This window comes from Dromaius novaehollandiae, chromosome 1 (genome assembly GCF_036370855.1).
Source record: "Dromaius novaehollandiae isolate bDroNov1 chromosome 1, bDroNov1.hap1, whole genome shotgun sequence".
Taxonomy (NCBI): domain Eukaryota; kingdom Metazoa; phylum Chordata; class Aves; order Casuariiformes; family Dromaiidae; genus Dromaius; species Dromaius novaehollandiae.
Window position 1 is genome coordinate 87,878,416 of NC_088098.1, and position 22,988 is coordinate 87,901,403.

The 22,988-nt window shown below is 47.6% G+C and overlaps 1 protein-coding gene and 1 non-coding gene across 11 annotated transcripts; both read left to right on the plus strand.

Annotated features, from left to right (window-relative positions):
- The first annotated feature begins 1,152 nt into the window (after window positions 1–1,152).
- On the plus strand, window positions 1,153–22,859 carry CHD4 (chromodomain helicase DNA binding protein 4). 10 transcript variants are annotated; one of them, XM_064505410.1, is made up of 40 exons: window positions 1,153–1,286; window positions 2,373–2,531; window positions 4,530–4,657; window positions 4,860–5,051; window positions 5,442–5,560; window positions 6,000–6,241; window positions 6,323–6,450; window positions 6,579–6,714; window positions 6,950–7,131; window positions 7,265–7,504; window positions 8,126–8,329; window positions 8,424–8,629; window positions 8,925–9,056; window positions 9,353–9,449; window positions 9,872–10,063; window positions 10,159–10,359; window positions 11,403–11,540; window positions 13,558–13,679; window positions 13,800–13,973; window positions 14,293–14,434; window positions 14,933–15,064; window positions 15,172–15,289; window positions 15,507–15,631; window positions 15,955–16,192; window positions 16,358–16,530; window positions 16,702–16,882; window positions 16,958–17,068; window positions 17,221–17,327; window positions 17,415–17,548; window positions 18,050–18,194; window positions 18,383–18,548; window positions 18,930–19,039; window positions 19,341–19,476; window positions 19,713–19,790; window positions 19,906–20,043; window positions 20,141–20,249; window positions 20,582–20,714; window positions 21,699–21,894; window positions 22,010–22,185; window positions 22,330–22,859. In XM_064505410.1, the coding sequence occupies exons 2-40, from the start codon at window positions 2,435–2,437 to the stop codon at window positions 22,345–22,347; spliced, it is 5,796 nt and encodes a 1,931-aa protein (XP_064361480.1). In that variant the 5' UTR covers window positions 1,153–1,286; window positions 2,373–2,434; the 3' UTR covers window positions 22,348–22,859. The 10 variants fall into 10 exon arrangements, with proteins under 10 accessions (XP_064361480.1, XP_064361481.1, XP_064361482.1 ...); XM_064505411.1 differs by having other exon boundaries at window positions 17,239–17,327; XM_064505412.1 differs by having other exon boundaries at window positions 17,242–17,327.
- On the plus strand, window positions 18,576–18,715 carry LOC112985934 (small Cajal body-specific RNA 11). Its single transcript, XR_003259857.1, has one exon. It is a non-coding gene; the product is annotated as a small Cajal body-specific RNA 11 (non-coding RNA).
- Window positions 22,860–22,988: the final 129 nt, after the last annotated feature.

Here is a 22,988-nt window from a genome sequence, read left to right on the forward strand (position 1 = left end):
TCAGTCTATAGAAAGAGGGGACTACAAGGGCACCCAGGTTTTCGGCATGGGAAGGACCTCCTGGCTGCTACAGAGCGGGGCATCAGATGGGCAAACCCTGCTGCAGGGAAGCTGGCAGTGCAAGGAGAGGCAGAGGGAGCAGCGTGGCACAGGTGCAAGTGCGCAGCAAGGGGCCAGCTCGGTGGGGTAGTCACTGTGCGATCAAGGGCTGCGCAGGAGGCTTGAGTGTGGCCATGGTTCCCATGGACGGCGATGCCTGGCTTTGGCTGCTGCCCAGCACCAGCGAAGGCTGCAGGGTGCTTGCCGGGGCGGTGGGTGCAGGGTCCCCGCCGGGGCAGTCTCAGCCAGTGCCAGGGGCAGGCGGCTGCCCCAGCGGCTGCCTCTGAGGGGGAGGATAGTGCCCGCCGTGGGGCCCTAGAGCCTGTGTCACCCGGAGGCATGCAGGAGCCAGGCGACGCTGCCAGAGCACTACGGCGGCGTGGCTGGCCCGCTAACCCGAGACCGTTATGGGCTGCGCGGAGGGGACGGGGCCCCGCGGCAGGAAAGGCCCCCGAGGGCGGCGGCGGCGGCGGCGGGCGGGCGGGCGGGGCGCGGGCGCCGCGCGGGCCGAGGGTGGGCTGGGGGCGGCGGCAGCGCGGCAGAGCCCTGCGGGCAGTGGGGAGGGTGGCTGGAAGTATTATGGGATGTCTGGCTGGACGGTGGCTCCCGGCGACTATTATGGGATGCCTGTCTGAGCGGGGGGGCGGTGGTGGAGGGGGTGACTATTATGGGATGTGCGCCTGGGGTATGACTATTATGGGATGTGCTGGGGGTTATTGCGGCGTGCGGGGGGCTGGCCAGGGGACGTGCCTATTATGGGATGGCAGGCCGGGCAGCGGGGGCGCAGGGGCGCGCGCGGGGGGCTGGTAGGGGGCCACTATTATGGGATGCCTGAGTGAAGTGGTTAGAGTATGGGGAGTATTATGGGATGTTTCTCGGAGGGAGGGTTGTATTATGGGATGTTCCTGCTGGGAGGGGTTGTTATTATGGGATGCCGGGCCGGGCAGTGAGTGGGAAGTTCTGAGGGGAGGGTGAATATTATGGGATGTTTCAGTTGGGGGGGTTGCCAGGGAGATGGGGGCGTGGCCTGTAGCCGGGGTCCTGGGGCATATTATGGGATGGAGGCGGGAGTGGGGCGGGGCCTGGCCGGGTTTTTTCCCCTTTAAGAGGCGGTGCCGTGGCCGGAGCCATTTTCCCTTCAGCGGCGGCAGCAGCGGAGAGCGAGCAGAGCTGGGGTCTCAAGCTGGGTGAGAAGGCGGGAAGGGACGAGGGTGGGTAGAGCTTTCCGCCACCTCTGGGGGTGTCTCTGGCTGGGGGCGCCCCTTCCCGCCAGGCGCTCCGTGGGCCCCTAGCCACAGCTCACCTGAGGCGGCGCTGTCCCCCTGCTTGGGCGACTGCAGGACACTTTCTCTTCCCTTCCCCTTTCCCCCCCCCCCCGCCCCCGACACAATATCAGCGAGCAGCCTCTCCGCCGGTCCCCGTTGCCCTGGCCGGTGCTAGCCGCTCGGCTCCCGGCCCGGCGCCCGTCCCTGGGGAGAGGCGGCCCCTCGCCGCATGCGAGCCGGACTTCCCCGGCCCCGCCCCGCGCCCCCGCCCGGGCGACCGTGCCCTGCCGCGACGCTGCCCCCCCGCCCCCGCCCGCCACCCCCGCCCTGCGCCGCGCAGCCCTGCGGCGGGCGGCGGAGCGGGTCTGCCGGCACCGCCGAGCCTGTCCTGCCTTTTGTGTGTGCCCGCGGCGCGAGATCTCTGCAGTGCCGGCGGGCTGCAGGGGCCCGCGGAGGAGGAGGCTGCTGCTCGCCTGCTTCTCCGGCCGCGGTGGCTTCAGCCCGGGGCTGGCGCGCCAAGTTTGTGCAGGCGAGTTGGGGACTCCCGGCAGCGCTTGTTCCGCCGCTGTCCGCCGTACCGATCCCGGGCTCGGCCCCGACCGCCGTGGTGACTGTGGCGGCTCGCTGACAGCGCCCTGATTCAAGGTCTCTGGAAAATCTGCCTTCCCTTCCTGCCTCTCCTTCTCCCAGTCCAAAGTAGAAATAACCTAGGGCACACATTCTGGTCTGGCACCTGATTGCAGGGAACAGGAAATTTTCCCATAAGACAGCTGTTTTGGCTTCTTTGCAAGGGATGAGTCGCTGACTCAGTTTAATATCTAGTGTCTTCAGAGCTTACTTCATCACAACTCTAAGCTGATACCTGCTGCCAGTGTTTCTATTATCTGTAGGCACCAAATCCAGTAAAGCTGCTGTCTAAGCTTTCTCACAGATCCTCTTGTTAGCACTATTGCTTGGAAAACAGGAATTCAGATGCGCTATAACTTTCTCTTTTTCTTTTCAATAAAGTACTGGCTTGACTGGCGGGAAGACACGTTGTATAAACCCGGGCCCCCACCAATTTGGGGGACATGGCTTCAGGCATTGGATCTCCATCCCCATGCTCAGGGGGCAGTGATGATGATGACATGGAAATTCTATTGAACAACACTATACCCCAACATCAAGGTACAGAGCCTGCGGGGCATGTGTGTGCAAGCGTATGGATTGGGGAAATGCAGTTTTCATACTGAATATGTGAGATAATATGAAGATGATGTGCAGGGAAATGTACTTTACTAGGAATCATGCATGTGTCTCTTGATTTTGATATGTGAGTCCTAGGGCTACCTCAGAATGTGAGGATCATGGCGTTTAGTCAGGTGGAGCTGACTTTGTTCCAAGCCATTGCAGGTTGTCAGGGGCCTGTGCTTTGAGGAGGTATAAGGAGGTGGAGGCAGAGGGCTGGATTCTGACAGGGCACTAAAATGCTTGCAAGTTTCATATTTCATGAATGGGGAGAGGGGCAGTATGTAAAAGGACAGGGTGTCTGGCTTTCTTTCATCTGGGAACTCAGACCTGCTGACGTCCAGAGCAAACTGCCCTGGGCTGTTGTGTGACCCACTTTCTTTCTTCACCACACCCAATTATTGAGGTTTCTTTTGGTTCTTGCTCTGTGCAGCTTGCTCACCTTTGCTTTTCTTATAGTCTTTGTATCTAGCTTTTCTCCTGGTGCTTACATCCTCATCGTCAACATAGAGGTTTGGGTTAGAGCTCTTGGTACTTTTCTGTTTTTGATGTTGTTGCTGGCTTGCTCTGTGGACTTACCCTTGGATTCTGCACTTTGTCATAGAAAGCAGTAGTATATATCTGGATGTCCTGGAGAGTAAGATAAGTCTGAGTTTTCCTATTAAGGCATTCTGTACTGTTGTAGTATTATATGAGAAAATGTTGAAACTGGAAAGATTTTTTTTTTCTCTTGTAAGTTTTGACTTTAGGGCTTTTTTTGACATCTCTAAAATTTTAGGTGGGAGGGGCTGTCAGTAAGTTTTTTGTAAGGGAAATCTTGGTGAGGAAAATCTATTAAAGTTCTTGCAAATTTAAGAGCCTTAGGTAATACATAGAAAAGGATAGGACATGAGAGGCTCTAAATCAGAACTTGCTGGAGGGGAAGATGTGGGATCCATGAAGGAATTGGGTAGGCATTGCAGAATGGTGTGAGCAAAAAGGTATTACTCAGCTGGGAATGAGACAGGGATGGAAGATCCCCAAATTGTGAGCACTCTGCCTCTACCATTTCATTTCATCTCTGGCTGCTGTAACTCCTTCGACCTGTGGCTTCCTTCATCCTGCCCAGCTCCTGTGGTCAGGAGGCCATTTTCCCTTGGAGGAAGAAGGAGTGACTCTGGCTGTGTGTGATGGGCGGGGCAGCAGGGGAGGGCGAATGGCCAGGCTCTTCTCGGAGCCTGCCACAAAGGAAAGGGCTGTCTGACTGCCCCTCAGGCTGCAGGGAAGGATGGGAGCCACACAGATGGAAGTGTGCAGTGGTGGTGGGAACTGGTGTGCATTTTTGTGACCAGAGAGAGCTTGCCAGCTGTTTGCAGGGGGAAGGGTTGTCAAATGAGTGTCTCAAATGCTATAAGTAGCAACTTACCTATGTCGGGGAAGGAGAAGTAGTTGCTTGCTGTCCTGTATCTTGCATGCCACTGTAGGGCCTTCTGCACTGCTGCAGTGGCTAGATACTCAAGTCTTTTTCTGGAGACTCACAAATGCATTTTTTACTTTTGTATACCAAAAAGGAATTGCGTGCTATCTGTCCATCCTCCCTTCCCTGTGCTAACTGGGCAGCTCTCTTGTTTTGACCACTGAGTCCTTCAGATGTGGCCATCTGCTCTATGCTCTTTTTCTCTCTTGTTAGGTTAGAGCAAACTTCTGGTCCCTAAATTAAGTGTAACTGCTTGAAGAAGGAATATAGTGGGAAATGAGGGGAGGCATATACAGAGGTCCCTTATCATATGACTAAATAGTATCTGTTATGGATAATAAATGGGTAAACAGCCTTAAATGCCTCTATGTTTGTAAATATGTAGCAAGGAACAGACAAATCAAGTGATGTCTGTGAGAAGTTGGCTATGCTGTAGTGCACAGGTGGAATTTGAATGTGACATGTCATCTCTTCCCCTCTAGAGCCTGAAGAAGAGCCAGAAGAAGAGCTGCTGTCAGAGGCTGAAACACCCAAGATAAAGAAGAAGAAGAAGCCCAAGAAACTAAAGGAACCCAAAGTGCCCAAGCTCAGCAAGCGTCAGAAGAAGGAGGTGAGGAAAAGCATGCCTTAGACCACACTCTGAAATCTGGAAGTGTGGGTGAGGGGGGTTACTTTTGTTTGGCCTGTGGCAGCAATTCTTTTTTATGGATCTTCTAGTGCTAGGGGAGAGTGTAGGGGGGAATGTGGCATTTAGTGCTTATCTAGGGTATCTTCTCACAGCTGCCTGATCTTCTCTCTCCCTCCCTCCCCAGCTGGGGGACAGCTCTGGTGAGGGGAATGAGTTTGTGGAAGAAGAGGAGGAGGTGTTGCGCTCAGACAGTGAGGGCAGTGACTATACTCCTGGGAAGAAGAAAAAGAAGAAATTAGGGCCCAAGAAGGAAAAGAAAAACAAAGCCAAACGCAAGGAGGAGGAAGAGGAGGAGGAAGAGGATGATGACTCCAAGGTGAGAAGCTAACCAGCTGACTGAGTGCTTTGCTCCTCATTCTCATACATATCATTTGGGTGATCATTGTGTTCTGCATCTGTGACAGCACACAGAACTAGGGGTGTATAGTGTGTTTTTTCCTCCCCTAAGCCTGCTTGTCTTGACTGTTTTCCTGCCTTGTGTTCTCTTCCCCCCCCCCCCCCCCCCAACATATATATCTGGAATGTATACTGGATCCATAGACTTTTCTCATGTCCACTGATGCTCTGTGGCCTCTGCCAGTGATAGGTGAAAGACAAAGAATCACCCAAGCCAGGGCTGTTGAGTCATCTGAAGATGTATGGATGTCTTGCTATTACCTACAAACATGTGCTTTTTCACAGAGCTGCTGTGATTCTCTTTGTACAGGAGCCCAAGTCATCTGCTCAGCTCCTGGAGGATTGGGGCATGGAGGATATTGATCATATCTTCACAGAGGAGGATTATCGTACTCTCACCAACTACAAAGCTTTCAGCCAGTTTGTCAGGTCAGCTGGAAGCTTTTAGTGCTTGGAAGGACTCTGGAGCAGAAAAGAGATGAGACAAGGACTGGGTTCCTTGTTCTTAGAACCTCAAGGCACATTAGAGATGCTACTTTCCTCCCCAGAGCAAAAACTGAAGCAACAGTAAAAATTGTTCCAAATGTCTTCTGTTTTCAGTGACTGAGATGACACGAAAGTCCTTGCTCCCAGGCCCCTTTCTTCCCTAATATGCTAAATTCCATTTTGCTTTCCAAGCCCCAGAGCATTTGTCTCCACACTGTTTGAAGGATGGAAGTGGAGAGATTCACTGACTGTTGAGATCAAAGATTAGAAAGGAATGTAGCTTGGGGAGAGAGGTTCTGCTGGGGATGGGGGGAGGAAGAGAGGAATAATGATCTAGACTTCAGGCTGGCCCAGTAACTCTTCCTTCCTTAACTGTACACAGGCCACTTATTGCAGCAAAGAACCCTAAAATAGCTGTGTCGAAGATGATGATGGTGTTGGGAGCCAAGTGGAGGGAGTTCAGCACAAACAACCCCTTCAAGGGAAGTTCAGGTGCATCTGTGGCAGCTGCAGCAGCTGCAGCTGTTGCAGTAGTGGAAAGTATGGTGACCAATGTGGATGCTGTCCTGCCACAGCCCCCTGTAGATGTGCCACTCAGAAAAGCCAAGACAAAGGAGGGCAAAGGTGAGATGAAAAATCTGACAGGGTGGTAGAGAGAGAGTGGTTGACACGGCAGTCCTCACTTGCAGCCTTATTTATTCCCAGGACCCAATGCCCGGCGGAAGCCAAAGGCCAGTCCTCGTATTCCTGACATGAAGAAACCTAAAACAAAGAAGGTGGCACCTTTGAAAATCAAACTGGGAGGATTTGGTTCCAAGCGTAAAAGATCATCAGTAAGTGACACTCCGTTCTTTGCCTTTTGAAAAGAAGGTGCTGATGCTAGGAATGATGGGGTCTATATCTGCTTGCTGTTCCCAGCATGCATCCCTGAATCACATAACTTTCTTCTTACCTACCTCAGAGTGAAGATGATGATCTGGATGTGGAATCGGACTTTGATGATGCCAGCATCAACAGCTACTCTGTTTCAGATGGATCCACAAGCCGTAGTAGCCGCAGTCGCAAAAAACTCAAAGCTGGGAAAAAGAAAAAGAAAGGTATTGATGCATATTGTCTTTTGGAGACAGAAGCTGAGCTAAGTGTGCAGACAGATAAGATGATGATGTGTGTAGCATTTAGACACTAGCAGCATGCTTGAGGGAGGTTTTGGGTTAAGGTTAGGGATCTCTATATTACTGCGTAGGCTGTTGGTGCTGAGGGAGTATCCTCCCTTGCTGTAAGAAACCTCTAGGTGTGGCCTGTACTGCTGTAACTCCTCACCACCCTTTGCAGGTGAGGATGACTCCACAGTGGCTGTGGATGGCTATGAGACTGATCACCAGGACTACTGTGAGGTTTGCCAGCAGGGAGGAGAAATTATATTGTGTGATACCTGCCCTCGTGCCTACCATATGGTTTGCCTGGACCCAGACATGGAGAAAGCCCCAGAAGGCAAATGGAGCTGCCCACACTGTGTGAGTACTGAATTCCCCCAAACTGTGCAAGCGATTGTGGTGGGGGAGGTCAAGTGATTTGGATCTGCTCTTTTGTGGTCATGAAATAATCATAAATGTGTAACTTTGGTTTTCTGACTTGACACTGCTATAGGAAAAAGAGGGCATTCAGTGGGAAGCAAAGGAGGATAACTCTGAAGGTGAGGAGATCCTGGAGGATGTTGTGGGGGATGCTGAAGAAGAGGATGACCACCATATGGAGTTCTGTCGAGTCTGCAAGGATGGAGGAGAGCTGCTGTGCTGTGATGCCTGTCCTTCATCCTACCACATCCACTGTCTGAATCCCCCGTTGCCAGAGATTCCCAATGGGGAGTGGCTGTGTCCTCGTTGCACTGTGAGTTTTTGTTAGTACCATTCTCCTATTGCTACAAGAGAGGATGGATCTACTCTGTTTGGATTGTCTCCTTTTTCCAGAGGTGCTAGAAAGCCCTTTCTTAGTAGCCAGTTGGGGAAAAACTTCATACTGTTGCAGGATGTCATCAAAGTGAAGTATTATAGGTGGTGTTAGTTGCTTTCATTAGGTAATATGGACTTCTGTGATAATGAACAAAGTAGAAGCTGATTTGGGGTATATCTACAGCAAAACACTTTCTGTATGAACTTCCATTGAAGTTTTGTTTGGATGAACTGCTGGGCTCATCAAGCCTAGCAATTTCTGTGTTTCAAGTAGAATTTCTGAATTAGTATGGCCCTGGGGAGACTACTAAATTGAGATACTGGATCCAGATTGGATTTGCTAGTCCTGGAAGAAGACAAACTGTAGAAAGTTCAGAGGAATACTGAAGATAAGAGGATGAAAGGTTCCAAGCACAAGAGTTTCAAAAAGGAAATTCCATCTGTATAGTAAAGCTATAACTAAGACAGGAAACTGTCTGTGTGTGTGTGTCTCTCCAGCATGTAAGTGCTGAGGAGTGGAATACTTGCAGTCTGTAATGAGATCTGTCTAATTTTCCAGTGCCCAGCTTTGAAAGGAAAGGTGCAGAAGATCTTGATCTGGAAATGGGGCCAGCCCCCAGTTGGCCCCCCACCACCACGTCCACCTGATGCAGACCCTAATGCTCCTCCCCCTAAGCCTCTTGAGGGTCGGCCTGAAAGGCAGTTCTTTGTCAAATGGCAAGGCATGTCCTATTGGCACTGCTCTTGGGTGTCAGAGCTGCAGGTGAGTCGGGGGCTAAAATCATAGGGGTGGATAGTTATTTCTGTGGATATTCAGGAAGAGATATTTAACATCACAGTCTTTGTCCTGACTCCAGCTGGAGCTGCACTGTCAGGTCATGTTTCGAAACTACCAGCGCAAGAATGATATGGATGAGCCACCCTCAGGTGACTTTGGAGGGGAGGAGGAGAAAAGCCGAAAGAGAAAAAACAAGGACCCCAAATATGCTGAGATGGAGGAGCGCTTCTATCGATATGGGATCAAGCCTGAGTGGATGATGATCCACAGGATCCTCAATCACAGGTAGGGGAGGCAGCAAAGATTTTTGCATCAAAATACCTATTTGTCTGTAAGAGCAAGAGAGTGTTAACAAAAGCATTAAGCATTGTTAAGGGAGAGTGGATGAGCTAATCTTTGCTATGTGAGTAAGAGTAGAAATGGGAGCTCTGGTTCATTTGTTTGCATGACAAACACTATTGTTCTTGTGTTTCTGCTGCTTCATTAAGGTATTCTTTCCTTCTCCTCCCATCTGAGTGGGTTGAATGAATGCTGGTTTTTCTCCCCCACTGTGTTTAAGACTTACTGCTTTCTCCCTCAGTGTGGATAAGAAGGGAAATGTCCACTATTTGATTAAGTGGAGAGACCTACCCTACGACCAGGCATCCTGGGAAAGTGAGGATGTGGATATCCAGGATTATGACCTCTACAAGCAAGCCTACTGGAATCATAGGTAAGAAAAGTATCTAGAAGTTGCATTACTTCCCTTGCCTCAAGAGCAACTACTTGGAGCAGGTTGTCAGTCCCTAGCCTTGGCTGGATTAATACACAGAGATAGTTGGCAAGCATCTTCCTGTTGCTGACTCCTTATCCCTTTGGGCAGGGACCTTAATGCCTCCATAGCAGTTCATGAAGGTTATAGATGTTACCTGAGTTGGGTGATTGCCCTTCTATTCTATGCAATAGTTTTCCCTTGGTCTTTCATAAAAGTCATTGAACTTGGACACTCTTGGGACTGTCTCTGCGTAGGGAGCTGATGAGAGGTGAAGAGGGCAGACCTGGTAAGAAACTAAAGAAAGTGAAGATGCGGAAACTGGAAAGGCCCCCTGATACTCCCACAGTGGATGTAAGTTACTGTTTCCTGCTTAGGAGCCATCTGATGCATAGCTACTTATTTTGGGGAAGGAAAAATAGATTAGTTTTATTAGTGGTACTGGCTGGTGCCTCTGATTTGATGGATGAATGATGCAACTGAAGGGTGGAGAGTAAAAGGTTTCAAGTTCCTTTCTGGCCCAAAGAGAAGAATGGGTTATGGAGCTTTAGATGAAGGCCCACCTTGTCCTTTGGCTAAGAGACTGTCTGGCTGTCAGTGAAAGAGGGTTAAAAGCTTTTTCAGAGGGATGCCTTTTGGGGATTAGGCTCTGGGTACTAATGTGGTCCTTTCCCTTGGAGTCTCACCTGCACTAGGGAATATGTGGATGCCTGGGAAAGGAGTCCTGGTAACTAACTAAGGTAAAGAATTTCAACTCTTCCTTCTCTTTGCTGTAGCCCACAGTGAAGTATGACCGGCAACCGGAGTACCTTGATGTAACAGGGGGAACCTTGCATCCCTACCAACTGGAAGGACTGAACTGGCTGCGCTTCTCCTGGGCCCAGGGCACAGATACAATCTTGGCTGATGAAATGGGTCTGGGAAAGACTGTGCAGACAGCTGTGTTCCTGTATTCCCTATACAAAGAGGTGAGGGGCAAATATAGTTGAGGTCTGTACTGAGTGGGACACTGCGTATGTCAGTGGATGTATTCCACTAATGCTCTTAATGGCTTTATTCATAGGGCCACTCAAAAGGACCCTTCTTGGTGAGTGCCCCACTCTCCACAATCATCAACTGGGAACGAGAATTTGAGATGTGGGCCCCAGATATGTACGTAGTGACTTATGTGGGGGACAAAGACAGCCGGGCCATCATCCGTGAGAATGAATTCACCTTTGAGGATAATGCCATACGTGGAGGGAAAAAGGCATCCAGAATGAAGGTACAGAACTCTGCTGTAATGCAAGCGTGAAGTGAAAGGGATACACTGCTTGGCTTTCAGGAGCTAAGGTTCAAATACTCCAAAGACCCTGGGAGCTGATTCTAATGAGCAGCTTCCGTGAGGAAATAACTGCTAACTGATGGCTAATGGGTGTATATACGTTCTAGACTGTTATGATGCTTCTGCCAGTCCATAACAATTCAGTACTTGGGAGGAGGGGGAAAAGGATAGAATATGATGACTAAGGCAATGCTGACTATAGGCAAGCCCCTTTCTTGCTTCTACTTAATCTGTGAAGTTGTCTCATATTTTGTACAGATCTATGTCAAGGTCAGAATTGCCAATCTGCATGAATTTGACTCATTTTTAGCTCCTTGTATGAAGAAGTGGCTGACAGTGAGGCCACACTTAGACAGCTGAGAAATCACATTCTGTGTCCAGACAGGAAGGAACAGCCTGATACATGGCTGGTTTCTATAGAACTTCAGTCTTGCTAGTAACTTTCTGAATCTGCTGTTTACACTAAATCTAGATCTTACAGCTAGTCTGCAAACAACAGACTGGGGTGGGGGGGGAAACTCTACAGTTTCCCCAGAGGCAGTTAGGTAGGACTCCCTGGCTTTCCTTGCAACTGAAAACTGTGTTAACCACTGACAGTAATTGGAAGTTCTGTGATAATCTATTTAGCTTCTGAGTCTTAGCTTTTTGATGAGCTGTTCTTCTCCAAATACCTTTTTCCTGACATGGCTCTATTCACTGCTTGTTTGTAAACTTCTCTATTAGGAGATCTGGCAACTGTTCAGAAGGAGCAGATACTGAGGGAGTTAGGGAGAGTTACATGTGTGAGTAGTGGGGTATTAAAAAGCTAGAATGGTTTGGGTAGCAATTGCAGTTTTATGGCAGGAAACTGGCAGTGTGAAAATGAGCTTTGGGTATGCTGTTTGACCATAGCTGGTCACAACAGCTTAAGAAGAGACCCTGCCTCTTCTCTGTCCTGGGGCTTTCCCTTATCCCATTACCATGTTTGTCCTTTTCCTTTGTAGAAGGAGGCAGCTGTGAAGTTCCATGTACTTCTCACCTCCTATGAACTGATCACAATTGATATGGCCATACTGGGTTCTATTGACTGGGCCTGTCTCATTGTGGATGAAGCTCACCGACTGAAGAACAATCAGTCTAAGGTACAGGGAAGCAAAGGTGGTAAGGTCTATAGGCATGGCATGTGTCACAGAGGGGAACAGGGAGAGATTATGCAGAAAGATTAGATAGCTGTTCCAAAGCAGAAAAGTTTGTCTGCCAACTCCTAGCTTCTTGTTCAAGAGTCAGTTTTTGATGCATTATTTAAGAGGAAAAACAGAAAAAATATCCTTCATCTGCAGATTGTTTATCACTGGTAACAACTTCTCTTGTAATGTATCTTACTGGTTGAAACAGCTTTCTCTCTGGATGAATAGGCAATTGGCATGTGCTGGAAAACAGAAACCTCGCTGTTTTTTGTTGCTCTCAGATATGAACTGGCTTCTCTGGAAGCAGATCATATATCTGCACCACCTCTGTTCTGGAAATGTTTACCACACGGAGCATAAAACAAGTGACATGAACACAATTATCCTGCTTCCAGAGTCGACTTCCTATCTGCATTCATCTAGTTGTGTAGCAGTGTTAATTACATCTTATGGAAACAGGAGAGAGCTGGTCAGAGATGGCCAAAAACACCTGAGTAGGTGTTGAAAGCCGTATAGCTGCATTTATATGAGGATGCACCTTAACTAAGTGTCTTTGAATTCAACAGAGTAGACTATACTGTCTTAATACAGCCCTTCCCCAAATTCTTGTGCCTTAATTCCAGTATTGATTTGTCTAAGTTCGGCTGAATTCTAGTGCTTACTGCACTAAAAATTAGTGTTACTGGAAAAGTGATTTTACAGGTTCTTGAAGACTATGTAAGACAACTACCTCGCAGGGATTTTTGTTTGTTTTTGGTTGCAGTTGTTTCTTTAAGTGAATTTATTTTTTCAGATCTCAGTGAGGCATGTTTCCCAGACATCATAGCTGTGCTTGAAGTCCAGTTTCCCAGTCTATTAGACATAGTAATGAATGGTTACTATTCATATCTATGAATTGAAAGATGATACTAAATGCTCAAGGTTTTAGTATGATTAACAGTTATGATTGCTTGTCCACTAGGACCATTTAAATCTGCCTGTCTCTAGAACATTTTCCTATCTCATAGGGATGGCTTTAGGTGTTTGGCTGCAAGACAGATCAGCTGTTTCTTGACAGATTATGTGGTTGTTACCTACCCATCCTACCAAAATGTGGTTTTGCAGGTATAGTTAGTAACTTCAATATTTCATTCAAAGATGAGAATGTTATTGAATATAATTATGTAGAAGGATAAATCCTTGTGGGAGCTACTGCAAGGATCCTTCTGGTGTGATAACCAAAACATTAGTGATGGTGGGTTCCTTGGATTTTGTTTGCCATCTAGCACAAACTGCTCTCATAATGTTAGATATTGTATCACATTAAATAAGCAGAGAAATGGCCAAGTTCACAAATAAAATACTTCTTTATTGTCAATTTATGCTTGCAAACATAGTGCATTTACACTTTTCAGTAGAGTACTTTACTGTTCACCAGCTCTGCCTGGAATTACTTAATTGTTGTGAAAACCAGCCCAAACTGCCTTGAAGGTATTTTGGGAAATGCTTAGCTTTTTTACCCTCTGCCTGTTTAGAACTCCAGGACACCACTGGGATTGATATGAATAGGATGAGTGACTTAGCTATTTCTAGAAGTCTTGTGGTAGAGAAGTTGCAGGAATGTGGAATGTTAATTTGTGAGGGGAAAAAGGGCATAATATAGTCCAGAAATGATTGGTGGTCTGAAATGGTTTGTAATTAAAAAGACCAAAGGAAATCTGCTAATACCTGATGGCTTGTTGGATTTGCTGCAGACATGTTTTAGCTATGTTGAACAGTGCTGTGAATGAGATCAGGCTAGTGATCCTGACTGGAATGTGAACTACCTGGAGCTCTTGCCTGAACAGCTGATGTGGTCTAAATTGAACCTTAGTTTAGTAGGTTTTTTATTTGTTTTTTTTCCCTAAGAGAAATCCTTCTTTTTAGGACTATGACTTATGAGCCCTTGATATGTTTTTTTCCCTCTATTTTTCTCCTGCTCTCCACTTCCCAGTTTTTCCGTGTGCTGAATGGCTACTCCCTCCAGCATAAGCTACTGCTTACAGGAACTCCCCTGCAGAACAACCTGGAAGAACTGTTCCATCTGCTGAACTTCCTGACGCCAGAGAGATTCCAGTATGTCTTGCAGTGCAAGTTCAGGCCAAGCCTGCCTCTGTCTTGTTGGTCCTATCCCTTTCCTTCTTCCCCCTCCCCCCGACTTTGTGGCTTTTGCTAAGTGTCTCTCTTTCTCTGCAGTAACTTGGAGGGCTTCCTAGAAGAGTTTGCAGATATTGCCAAGGAAGATCAGATAAAAAAGCTGCATGACATGCTGGGCCCACACATGCTGAGGCGCCTCAAAGCTGATGTTTTCAAGAATATGCCATCTAAGACTGAACTGATTGTCAGAGTGGAGCTGAGCCCCATGCAGAAGTGAGTGTGAGGATGGAGGGAGCACCTGCTGTTCAACTACTGTTGTTCTGTTCTGCAGTTTCAAAGAGGATGCTGGGGCAGCTGCTCATCCTCACTGTAGGGCTTTCTACCTACTGGATAGGAGCAAGATTTCCTGCTGCCACTATAGTAGAGGGAGGAGTAATCCTGTGCTCAGATGTAAGGGATAAAGGGATAGTGACTGATACTGGCAGAGCCTAGGTAGCTGGCAGGTAATGTCAGGAGCTGTGCAGAGGCTGGCAAAAAAAGAGTATGGTGGGCATTCTGAAGAGGGTGTCTGAGTTGCATTCCTTCTTTTTAGGAAATACTATAAATACATTTTGACAAGAAACTTTGAGGCACTGAATGCGCGTGGTGGTGGTAACCAAGTCTCCTTGCTCAATGTTGTTATGGATCTGAAGAAGTGCTGTAACCACCCCTACCTCTTTCCTGTGGCTGCTATGGTATGTTCTGTCACTTGATGCATTCTCTATATGGAAATCCTCTGCTGGATGATATCAGGGAGCCAGTTATCCTAGCTTTGGAAGGATTCCCCTTCCCCTCTATTTGCTTGTATCTTCCCCCCTCACACACACCTTTTACATCTTTATGTAGACCTGATGTACTGGAAGACCTTTCCTTTTTCAGTCTTTCTGTACAGCGAGTAGGAATTGTGATATTACTGCAGGATGGTGAAGGCAGTAAGAGTAGAGACTGAGTTGATAAGAAAGGCAATGGGATCTAGGAGTCAAACTGGGAGAGAAGAGGCATAGGGTAGCAGTGGTGTTTCACATAAGTAGTGCTACATGTGGCAGTTCTGCTAAGTTAAGTGGCCAGACATGAATCAGCATCTGATTAACACAGCTGGAGACTAATAACAAGCTATGCCCCTTCAAGCTGTTTGGGGGGGGGGAGTTGGGATCCCCCCCCCCCCCCCAAATTCCTTCTCTCCTCTTTTTCAGGAAGCTCCAAAAATGCCAAATGGCATGTATGATGGTAGTGCTCTTATTCGAGCGTCTGGAAAGCTGTTGCTACTCCAGAAGATGTTAAAGAATCTTAAGGAAGGTGGTCACAGGGTGCTCATATTCTCACAGGTATATGGGAAAAACTTTAAGGCTGGGAATTCCATTTCTGAAAAAGGAGGCTATCCATACAGTGTCCCTTCACTCTTCACACTATTGTTGGGTTTTTTGGTACTCAGATGACTAAAATGTTGGACCTTCTGGAAGACTTTCTGGAACACGAAGGGTACAAATATGAGCGCATTGATGGAGGAATCACAGGGAACATGCGTCAGGAGGCTATTGATCGCTTCAATGGTATGAAGTCTCTTACTTTCTGCACAAAATGAAAACTGTTATGTATGTGCTTGGTGGTCAGCATGGGATTGTTGGTTATTACCCAAGTCTTCCACTGTTGCCCTGGAATTTTAAACTAGTAGCGATTCCCCTCGCATGACATGATGGAACAAATAAAAATCCACATTTGAATAATGGGCTCTCCCTTAATTACTTGTGTTCTCTCCTTTTATCTAAGCTCCTGGTGCTCAGCAGTTCTGTTTTCTGCTTTCAACACGCGCTGGGGGTCTTGGTATTAACTTGGCTACAGCAGACACTGTGATTATTTATGATTCAGACTGGAATCCCCACAATGACATACAGGTGAGTATGAATGAGACTACTCACTAAGGAGTGATACTGATGAAAATGGGAAGTAAAAGCATCAGTAGGAGAGGAGGAATAAAAGGAGACTTCCACTTTAGAAATACATAAAATTAGAGCAGTTGCAGATGGGTAGAAGTGGGAAGTGAAAGAGTGGAGGGTTCTTCCAGGGCCTGACCTTTGCTAATATTAAGAGGAAACCTGAAAGCAACTAGGAAGGTTTTTGTTTGTCTGGTGGTTTTTTGTTTGTTTTGAAGCTGATGGGTGTAGCAGATGATTTTGTGTGGCTCTAGACTGTTTAGAGCACATGTTCTCTTTTCTAGGCCTTCAGTCGTGCGCATAGAATTGGACAGAACAAGAAAGTGATGATATACCGCTTTGTGACAAGGGCCTCAGTGGAGGAGCGTATCACTCAGGTGGCCAAAAAGAAAATGATGCTAACGCATCTAGTAGTGAGGCCAGGGTTGGGCTCCAAGACAGGCTCCATGTCCAAACAGGAACTTGATGACATCCTCAAATTTGGCACTGAAGAGCTCTTCAAGGATGAGGCTACTGAGGGGGGTGAGTACCTGAGAGCAGAACTGGAGTAGGTGGGTAGGCCTTGGCTCATTTGGCAAATGGCAGTGGGCAGAGTGCTGACTGTGGCTCTACAGAGAGGTCCAGGGTGGTATTCCCTTTCCTTGTCCTTTGCACTCTATGCAGCAACTGTCTGTGCTCCTCTTTCAGGGGATAACAAAGAAGGTGAAGACAGCAGTGTCATTCACTATGATGACAAAGCAATTGAGCGTCTATTAGACCGAAACCAGGATGAAACAGAAGACACAGAACTTCAGGGCATGAATGAATATCTCAGCTCTTTTAAAGTGGCACAGTATGTGGTTCGTGAAGAAGAGATGGGGGTGAGTATGAGGTGGATGTCATCTAGTACCTTCTGATCAATCATGTAGGATAAGTTAAACAGAAGCAAATAGGGCTTTCATGCTTGTAAGGGCAGCAAGCAGCCATACCTCTGCTCTAGGAGGTTGGGATTTGGAGTACAGGGCTCTGAATTTATTGCCCCTCTGTGACAGGAGGAAGAGGAGGTTGAACGGGAGATCATTAAGCAGGAGGAGTCGGTTGACCCGGATTACTGGGAAAAACTGCTGCGTCACCATTATGAGCAGCAACAAGAGGATCTGGCCAGGAATCTGGGCAAGGGCAAACGTATTCGCAAGCAGGTTAACTACAATGATGGCTCACAGGAGGACAGAGGTACAAATGCACAGAATCCTGGGGAAAAGGGGTGTATATATGTGTTGCAGGGAGAGTTACGGAGTAGCGTCTCAGGCTCACGTGCTGTTTTTCTTTCAGACTGGCAGGATGACCAGTCAGATAACCAGTCAGATTATTCAGTTGCTTCTGAAGAAGGAGATGAGGACTTTGATGAGAGGTCTGAAGGTAAGTTCTGGTGAAGCCAGAGTTCCTGGATCACTTTTTCTGGGTGCGGGAACAGCTGGAACTTGATTTTGTTGCTTGGTACACTTTATATTGTTCTTCTGCAAGAGAAATATTCACACAACAATATGCTGTGCATTGTCTCTCTTCCTTAGCTGCGTTTCTCTCTTCAGCAGCTCGTCGGCCTAGCCGCAAAGGCCTGAGAAATGATAAGGACAAGCCTTTGCCTCCCTTACTTGCTCGTGTGGGAGGGAACATTGAGGTAAGTAGCATCTGGATAGTTCTTTAAATCCTAGTTGCCCCTGTATGTAGGGCTCTTTCCATATCTTTCTTCCTTTGCCCTTTCTAGGTCCTGGGTTTCAATGCCCGCCAGCGAAAAGCCTTCCTTAATGCTATCATGCGCTATGGAATGCCACCTCAGGATGCCTTCACCACTCAGTGGCTTGTTCGAGATCTCCGTGGCAAGTCTGAGAAAGAGTTCAAGTGAGTCTGCATTAGACAGGGGAAGAAGATGGACAATATCTAGCCCCTGTGGGGAAGGATGAGGTTTGGGCCTCTTCTGGCCTTTCTGAGGGACTGCAGCTCTTCATCTCACTAGTTGATCCTGTGAGGGGGGAGATGAAGTGTAACCTGGGAGAGACTGGGGGATTGTTCCTAATTCTTTTTGGACTCAACTTACCAGTTGTTAAAAGCAAGTGACTGGAGAAGAGTAGCCTAGCCAGGCAAGTGTGTAACAATGTTCTGCCCAAGTCTTTTCTTGGCTTACAGTTGTTTCTGGCTCAAAATCCTAAGCCAACAGGTGTGTTCTTGTAGTAATTCAGTATGGAAATTCTCTCTTAAAGGGGCTTGAAACCCCAGAACTTATGTTACTGTGGGTTGGGAGTCTTGGTGACTTCCTTTACTATATATTGGAAAGGATTTGATCCTGCATGTCTTCAGTCTACCCCAGTTTCTAGTCTAATTGCATGTCTCCTACTTCTCCAGGGCCTATGTCTCACTGTTCATGCGCCATCTATGTGAACCTGGAGCTGATGGTGCAGAGACCTTTGCAGATGGGGTCCCACGGGAAGGTCTTTCTCGACAGCATGTCCTTACCCGCATTGGGGTCATGTCACTCATACGCAAAAAGGTGAGTGCCTAGCAGAGCAACACATCCTTCCGTCTCCAAACAACCTCTCATTACTGATGCACTGAGTTAGTGAGTTATTTCTTCCCCACCTATTTCTTTGTCAGGTACTGAGTGGCTGTCCTGCCTAGTTTGAGGATGAACTTTGTACAGTTCCTCCAATGATATGTCTTTTTCTCCCTCTCACGTAGGTGCAGGAATTTGAGCATGTGAATGGACGTTGGAGCATGCCTGAACTGGCAGAGATAGAGGAGAACAAGAAACTTTCGCAGCCAAGCTCACCATCTCCCAAAACTCCAACCCCTTCAACACCAGGGGATACGCAGCCAAATACACCTGCTCCTGTCCCTCCACCTGGTGAGAGCTTCCCCCTTGCACAGTCCTGCGTCCTGACCTCATCCCAGCTGTTCCCCCTCACCGGAGCTGTGGTGGGGGGTCTGGGGGTGGACGCAGATCAACTGACCTCTCATGTTAGGAGGGCTGCCAAAGACATGTGCATGCCCTTAAAGGCAAGAGAGGACACTAGCTTCCCTTGGATGAGCTGACATCAGTGAGAAGAGAAGCAGCGCATTTGTGGTGGGCAGGAAAGGGGTTTCCTCTTGGGTGATGTTGGTCCCATTTGGATGGGCCTAATCTCTAGGAGAAGATGTATGCTTGATTACAGTAAGGGGAAGACCTTCCTGATGGCTTCTCTCCTTCTCTTGTCTGCTGTGCTGCTCTGGGGTGGGGAATACACAGAAGAAGGAATAAAGGTAGAAGAAGGAGCCAGCACCAAGGAGCAAGGAGAGTCAAATGAACCAGAGAAAGAGCTCAATGCCTCTGCTACTGAAACAGAGGTTCCTATGGAGGTGAGTGCTCAGTTGCTTGTTTGCTTCATGTGGTTCCAAATATCTCTACTTCTGCCTTACTCTACTGTGTTATTCAGCTTCTGGGGCAGAGCTGAGTTCTGCCTGGGAAAACACTGAAAGCTAACTCTCAGGGTCCTTAGAAGAACTGGCCTGACAGTTTTGTGCATCTTCCCCTCTGTCTGCTTTGTAAGACATTTTCCAAACTGCTTTGACTGTCTTCTGTTGATAGTGCTGAAGTAGTTCACTGGCTTTGACCATATGCTGCTTTGCTTCTCTTCTCATTGATGATTTCTGTCCTAAGCAGTGTGCTCAGCCTGTGGAGACACCACCACAGGAAGCAAAATCTCCAGTGAACCCTGCAGAGGTAGATGAAAAAAAAGTAGAAGAACCAGAGGTGAAGGAAAGACCAGATGAGCCAATGGAAGTGGAAAGCAAAGGTATATCTAGGAAGGCTAAGACCCTTAACAGCAATTAAAAAAAAGTCACTAGTAGTATCTTCCTCAAGCTGCATCTTCCCTGCCTCAATACTTCACCCTAAAGAAACAGGCATGTGTAGATAATCAAGGGGGCCATTTCAGGGCTTTGAACAGGGAGGCAGGGAACAGTATGAGGTTCCACACACTGAATTCTTGGACTTGCCAGATACATCTCATGTTCCCCTTCTCTTCTGCAGCTGATGTGGAGAAAGTGGAAGACAGAGCATCTACTGAGCCACCCCCTGAACCTCCTATAATCACTCTGGATGAGAAAGGTGAGCCGTGATGATTCCATTCTTTTCTTTACCCCCTCTCTAGCAAGGATTCCTTGTGGGTCCAACTTGCTGTGGAATGTGCCATATTCTTCCTAATCGTTTCCTGTGTGTACAGAAGAGAAAAAGGATGATGATAAAAGAGATGTGGTGATGCTGCAGAACGGAGAGATGCTGAAAGAGTCAGCAGATGAAAGGCACAAGAAAGCAGTAAAGCAGCGCTTCATGTTCAACATAGCTGATGGTGGCTTTACTGGTATGAGACCTGTATATGCTTAAACTTATTTACCTGCCTCCACTTGTCTTGGTGAAATAATAACTTGAAACTCTTCTTGTGTCTCTTGCCTCTCCAGAACTACACTCCCTGTGGCAGAATGAAGAGCGGGCTGCAACTGTTACAAAGAAGACCTATGAGATCTGGCATCGGCGTCATGACTACTGGCTCCTTGCTGGGATTATCAAGTATCCTTACCCTGACAGATGAGCGGTCTCCCCTTCTTCTATATAAACTCTTGCTGTGAAGAGGCAATCCCTTTGGGTCTGCCTGGGATACATTAAGTGAGAGAGTGCTTTATGTTCTTTCTCGAGAATCCTGCCTTGGTGGGAGGAGGGGTTTCCTGTCAGCATAGGTAAGACTTGGTGAGCAGGATGTTATTCTTATTTCTTTTCCTTTGCCCTTGTTCCCCTGTCTCTGCACCTCCTTTCCCCCCCCCCCCCCCTTGAAATGTATCTGCCTGGGCTGTATATTCCCTTGTTCTCACTGCCTTTGTTTGCCTGAGCTCATCCCATCTCAGTCATGGCTATGCCCGTTGGCAAGACATTCAGAATGATCCACGTTACGCCATTCTCAATGAACCTTTCAAGGGTGAGATGAACAGGGGCAACTTCCTGGAAATAAAGAATAAGTTCTTGGCAAGGAGGTTTAAGGTAAAGATCTCTGTTCAGCGTGACAAGTGGTTTTTCAGCCAGCTAGACCTCTAAGAGCAAGACAAACTCTCCTATTGAGCTTAGTGTTCTGATTTTTCTGAGAAGGTGAAGGCTTTTGCAATGTCCTTCATAGTGGTGGCTAAAAAGGGCAATATTTGTTAGGATCATGTAGTAGCTTCATGATAGGAGCCCTTTACTCTAGAAGCAGTGTGTTGGGGGAGCTTGGCTCAGCATTGAGGAGGTATTCAGGACATGTTAGTGGCTGTTTCCACCACAGCTTCTGCTTGGTGTGCTACAACCCACTCAATCTGCCTAAGTAGAACATGAAAACATTGTATAACACTGCACTGGTGAAAGGGCTGCCTTCAGTCTTTGCCTTAGGTACTTATGAGTGACCACAGTTTCATTCTGAAAGTGATTTAAGACCAACTCATGTAATTCTGAATGAATGTTTTGCCCTGAGATTGTGTAGCTTGGCTTATCTGCTCTGCACTGTCTAATTTGATTTCTTCAGATGTCCCTATCTGACATGCTTATCAGTTGGTTTTTTATTTATTTTTTTTAGACTCTTCCTATAAGTAGTTCAGGATACTTCTCACTCAAGTTCAAAAAGAAAGCTCCATCCCCATTGCTCTGTACAGAAAGACTAAAAGGTTTTTTGGGGGTATTTTTAAAAGTCTTTAAGAATCTGAGCCATGCTAGTAGAGGAATAAGAATCCTAGAAGACTTTCTTACTTTTCTTATTAAATGGGCTAGGACATGCCCTAGTTTTCTTGTGTACTTGGCTTAGCCTAATGGAGCCTTTAACTGTTTTGTAACATTTAGCCTTTATCCTAGTATAAGCAGAGGCCTGTGAAATGAGGTTCACCTGCAGAATCTCATCTCATGAGGGTGGGAAACTGGAGCAGGAGGAGGCAAGTGGGGTGCAAATAGGCTGCTTTTCAGGCAGTTGCTGGAAGATTTTATTTACCCTGTCTATTGCAGCTCCTGGAGCAAGCACTGGTGATCGAGGAGCAGCTGCGACGAGCTGCCTATCTGAACATGTCAGAAGACCCATCTCACCCTTCTATGGCTCTGAATACACGTTTTGCAGAGGTGGAATGCCTGGCTGAAAGCCACCAGCACCTATCCAAGGAGTCGATGGCTGGGAATAAACCAGCCAATGCTGTGCTGCACAAAGGTGATACAGAGTGATGTTAAACAAATATCCACCCTTACTTAACACAGTCCCCTTTGGCTTTTTCCCCAGGCAGTGGTCCCTTCCCCTTCTGAACCTAAGCCCCTTTCTCTTCCAGTTCTGAAGCAGCTAGAGGAGCTTTTGAGTGATATGAAGGCAGATGTGACTCGTTTGCCTGCCACTATTGCCCGTATCCCACCTGTGGCAGTGCGCCTCCAGATGTCAGAGCGAAACATCCTCAGCCGACTGGCCAACCGCAGCAGTGAGCCCCCTCCACCACCACCTCCCCAGCAAGTAAGTACCCACTCTGGACAGTGAGCAGCCCTGCTTCGCTTGGCTGTTATGTGGGGGGAGTGGGGGCTCTGTGGGGAGCTGCCCTGGTGAGCTAGGATGTATTGCCTGCTATTGTCTCTCAGATAGCATTGTCTTACCCTGCAGGTGCCCCAGCAGCAATGAGTCCATGGCCCAGTGCTGTTGACCGTTTGGCCAAGCTGAAGTGACCCACCCCTTCACACTCTGCCCCTCTGCCTGACATTCCTGACTGGGTGCTGTTTCCCTCCATGGAAGCTGCTGTACAGGTCTCTGGGAGAAGAAACTCCTTCCTCTGCAGCCAGCTGTTGGAGCAAGGAGTGTGCTTAGGAGAGAGGGGGATGTATGATGGACTCTGTATATAGTGACTGGAGGCTGCAGCGCCCTGTCTGTTACACGGAGAACCTGGCTGCGTTGCTCCCTGCCTCGGCCTGGAATTCCAATTTTTGTTTTTAATTTTATTTTGAGTTGTTTACTGAAATGAGTGCACAGGCAAGACCAAGCAAAAGCCAGGACAGAGACAAAGCTACCTCCATCAAGATCCTTTTTAATACAAAAACTGACTGGACTTGTCCACTAATAAGCAGCTTGAAGGAAAAAAAAAAAAAAAAAAGAAAAAATCTTGATAAAACTGAAAAATAAAGTTTCCTTGTATTTTATTTTATTGCCTTGATTTAACTTTGTCTGATAAGGCCAGTAGGGTACATCTACCTAGAGTTTCTCCAGGGCAAGAGCAGCCATCTGGCTAACTCACAGTGCCTGTGCTATTCTGAGAGGGAGTGAGAGCA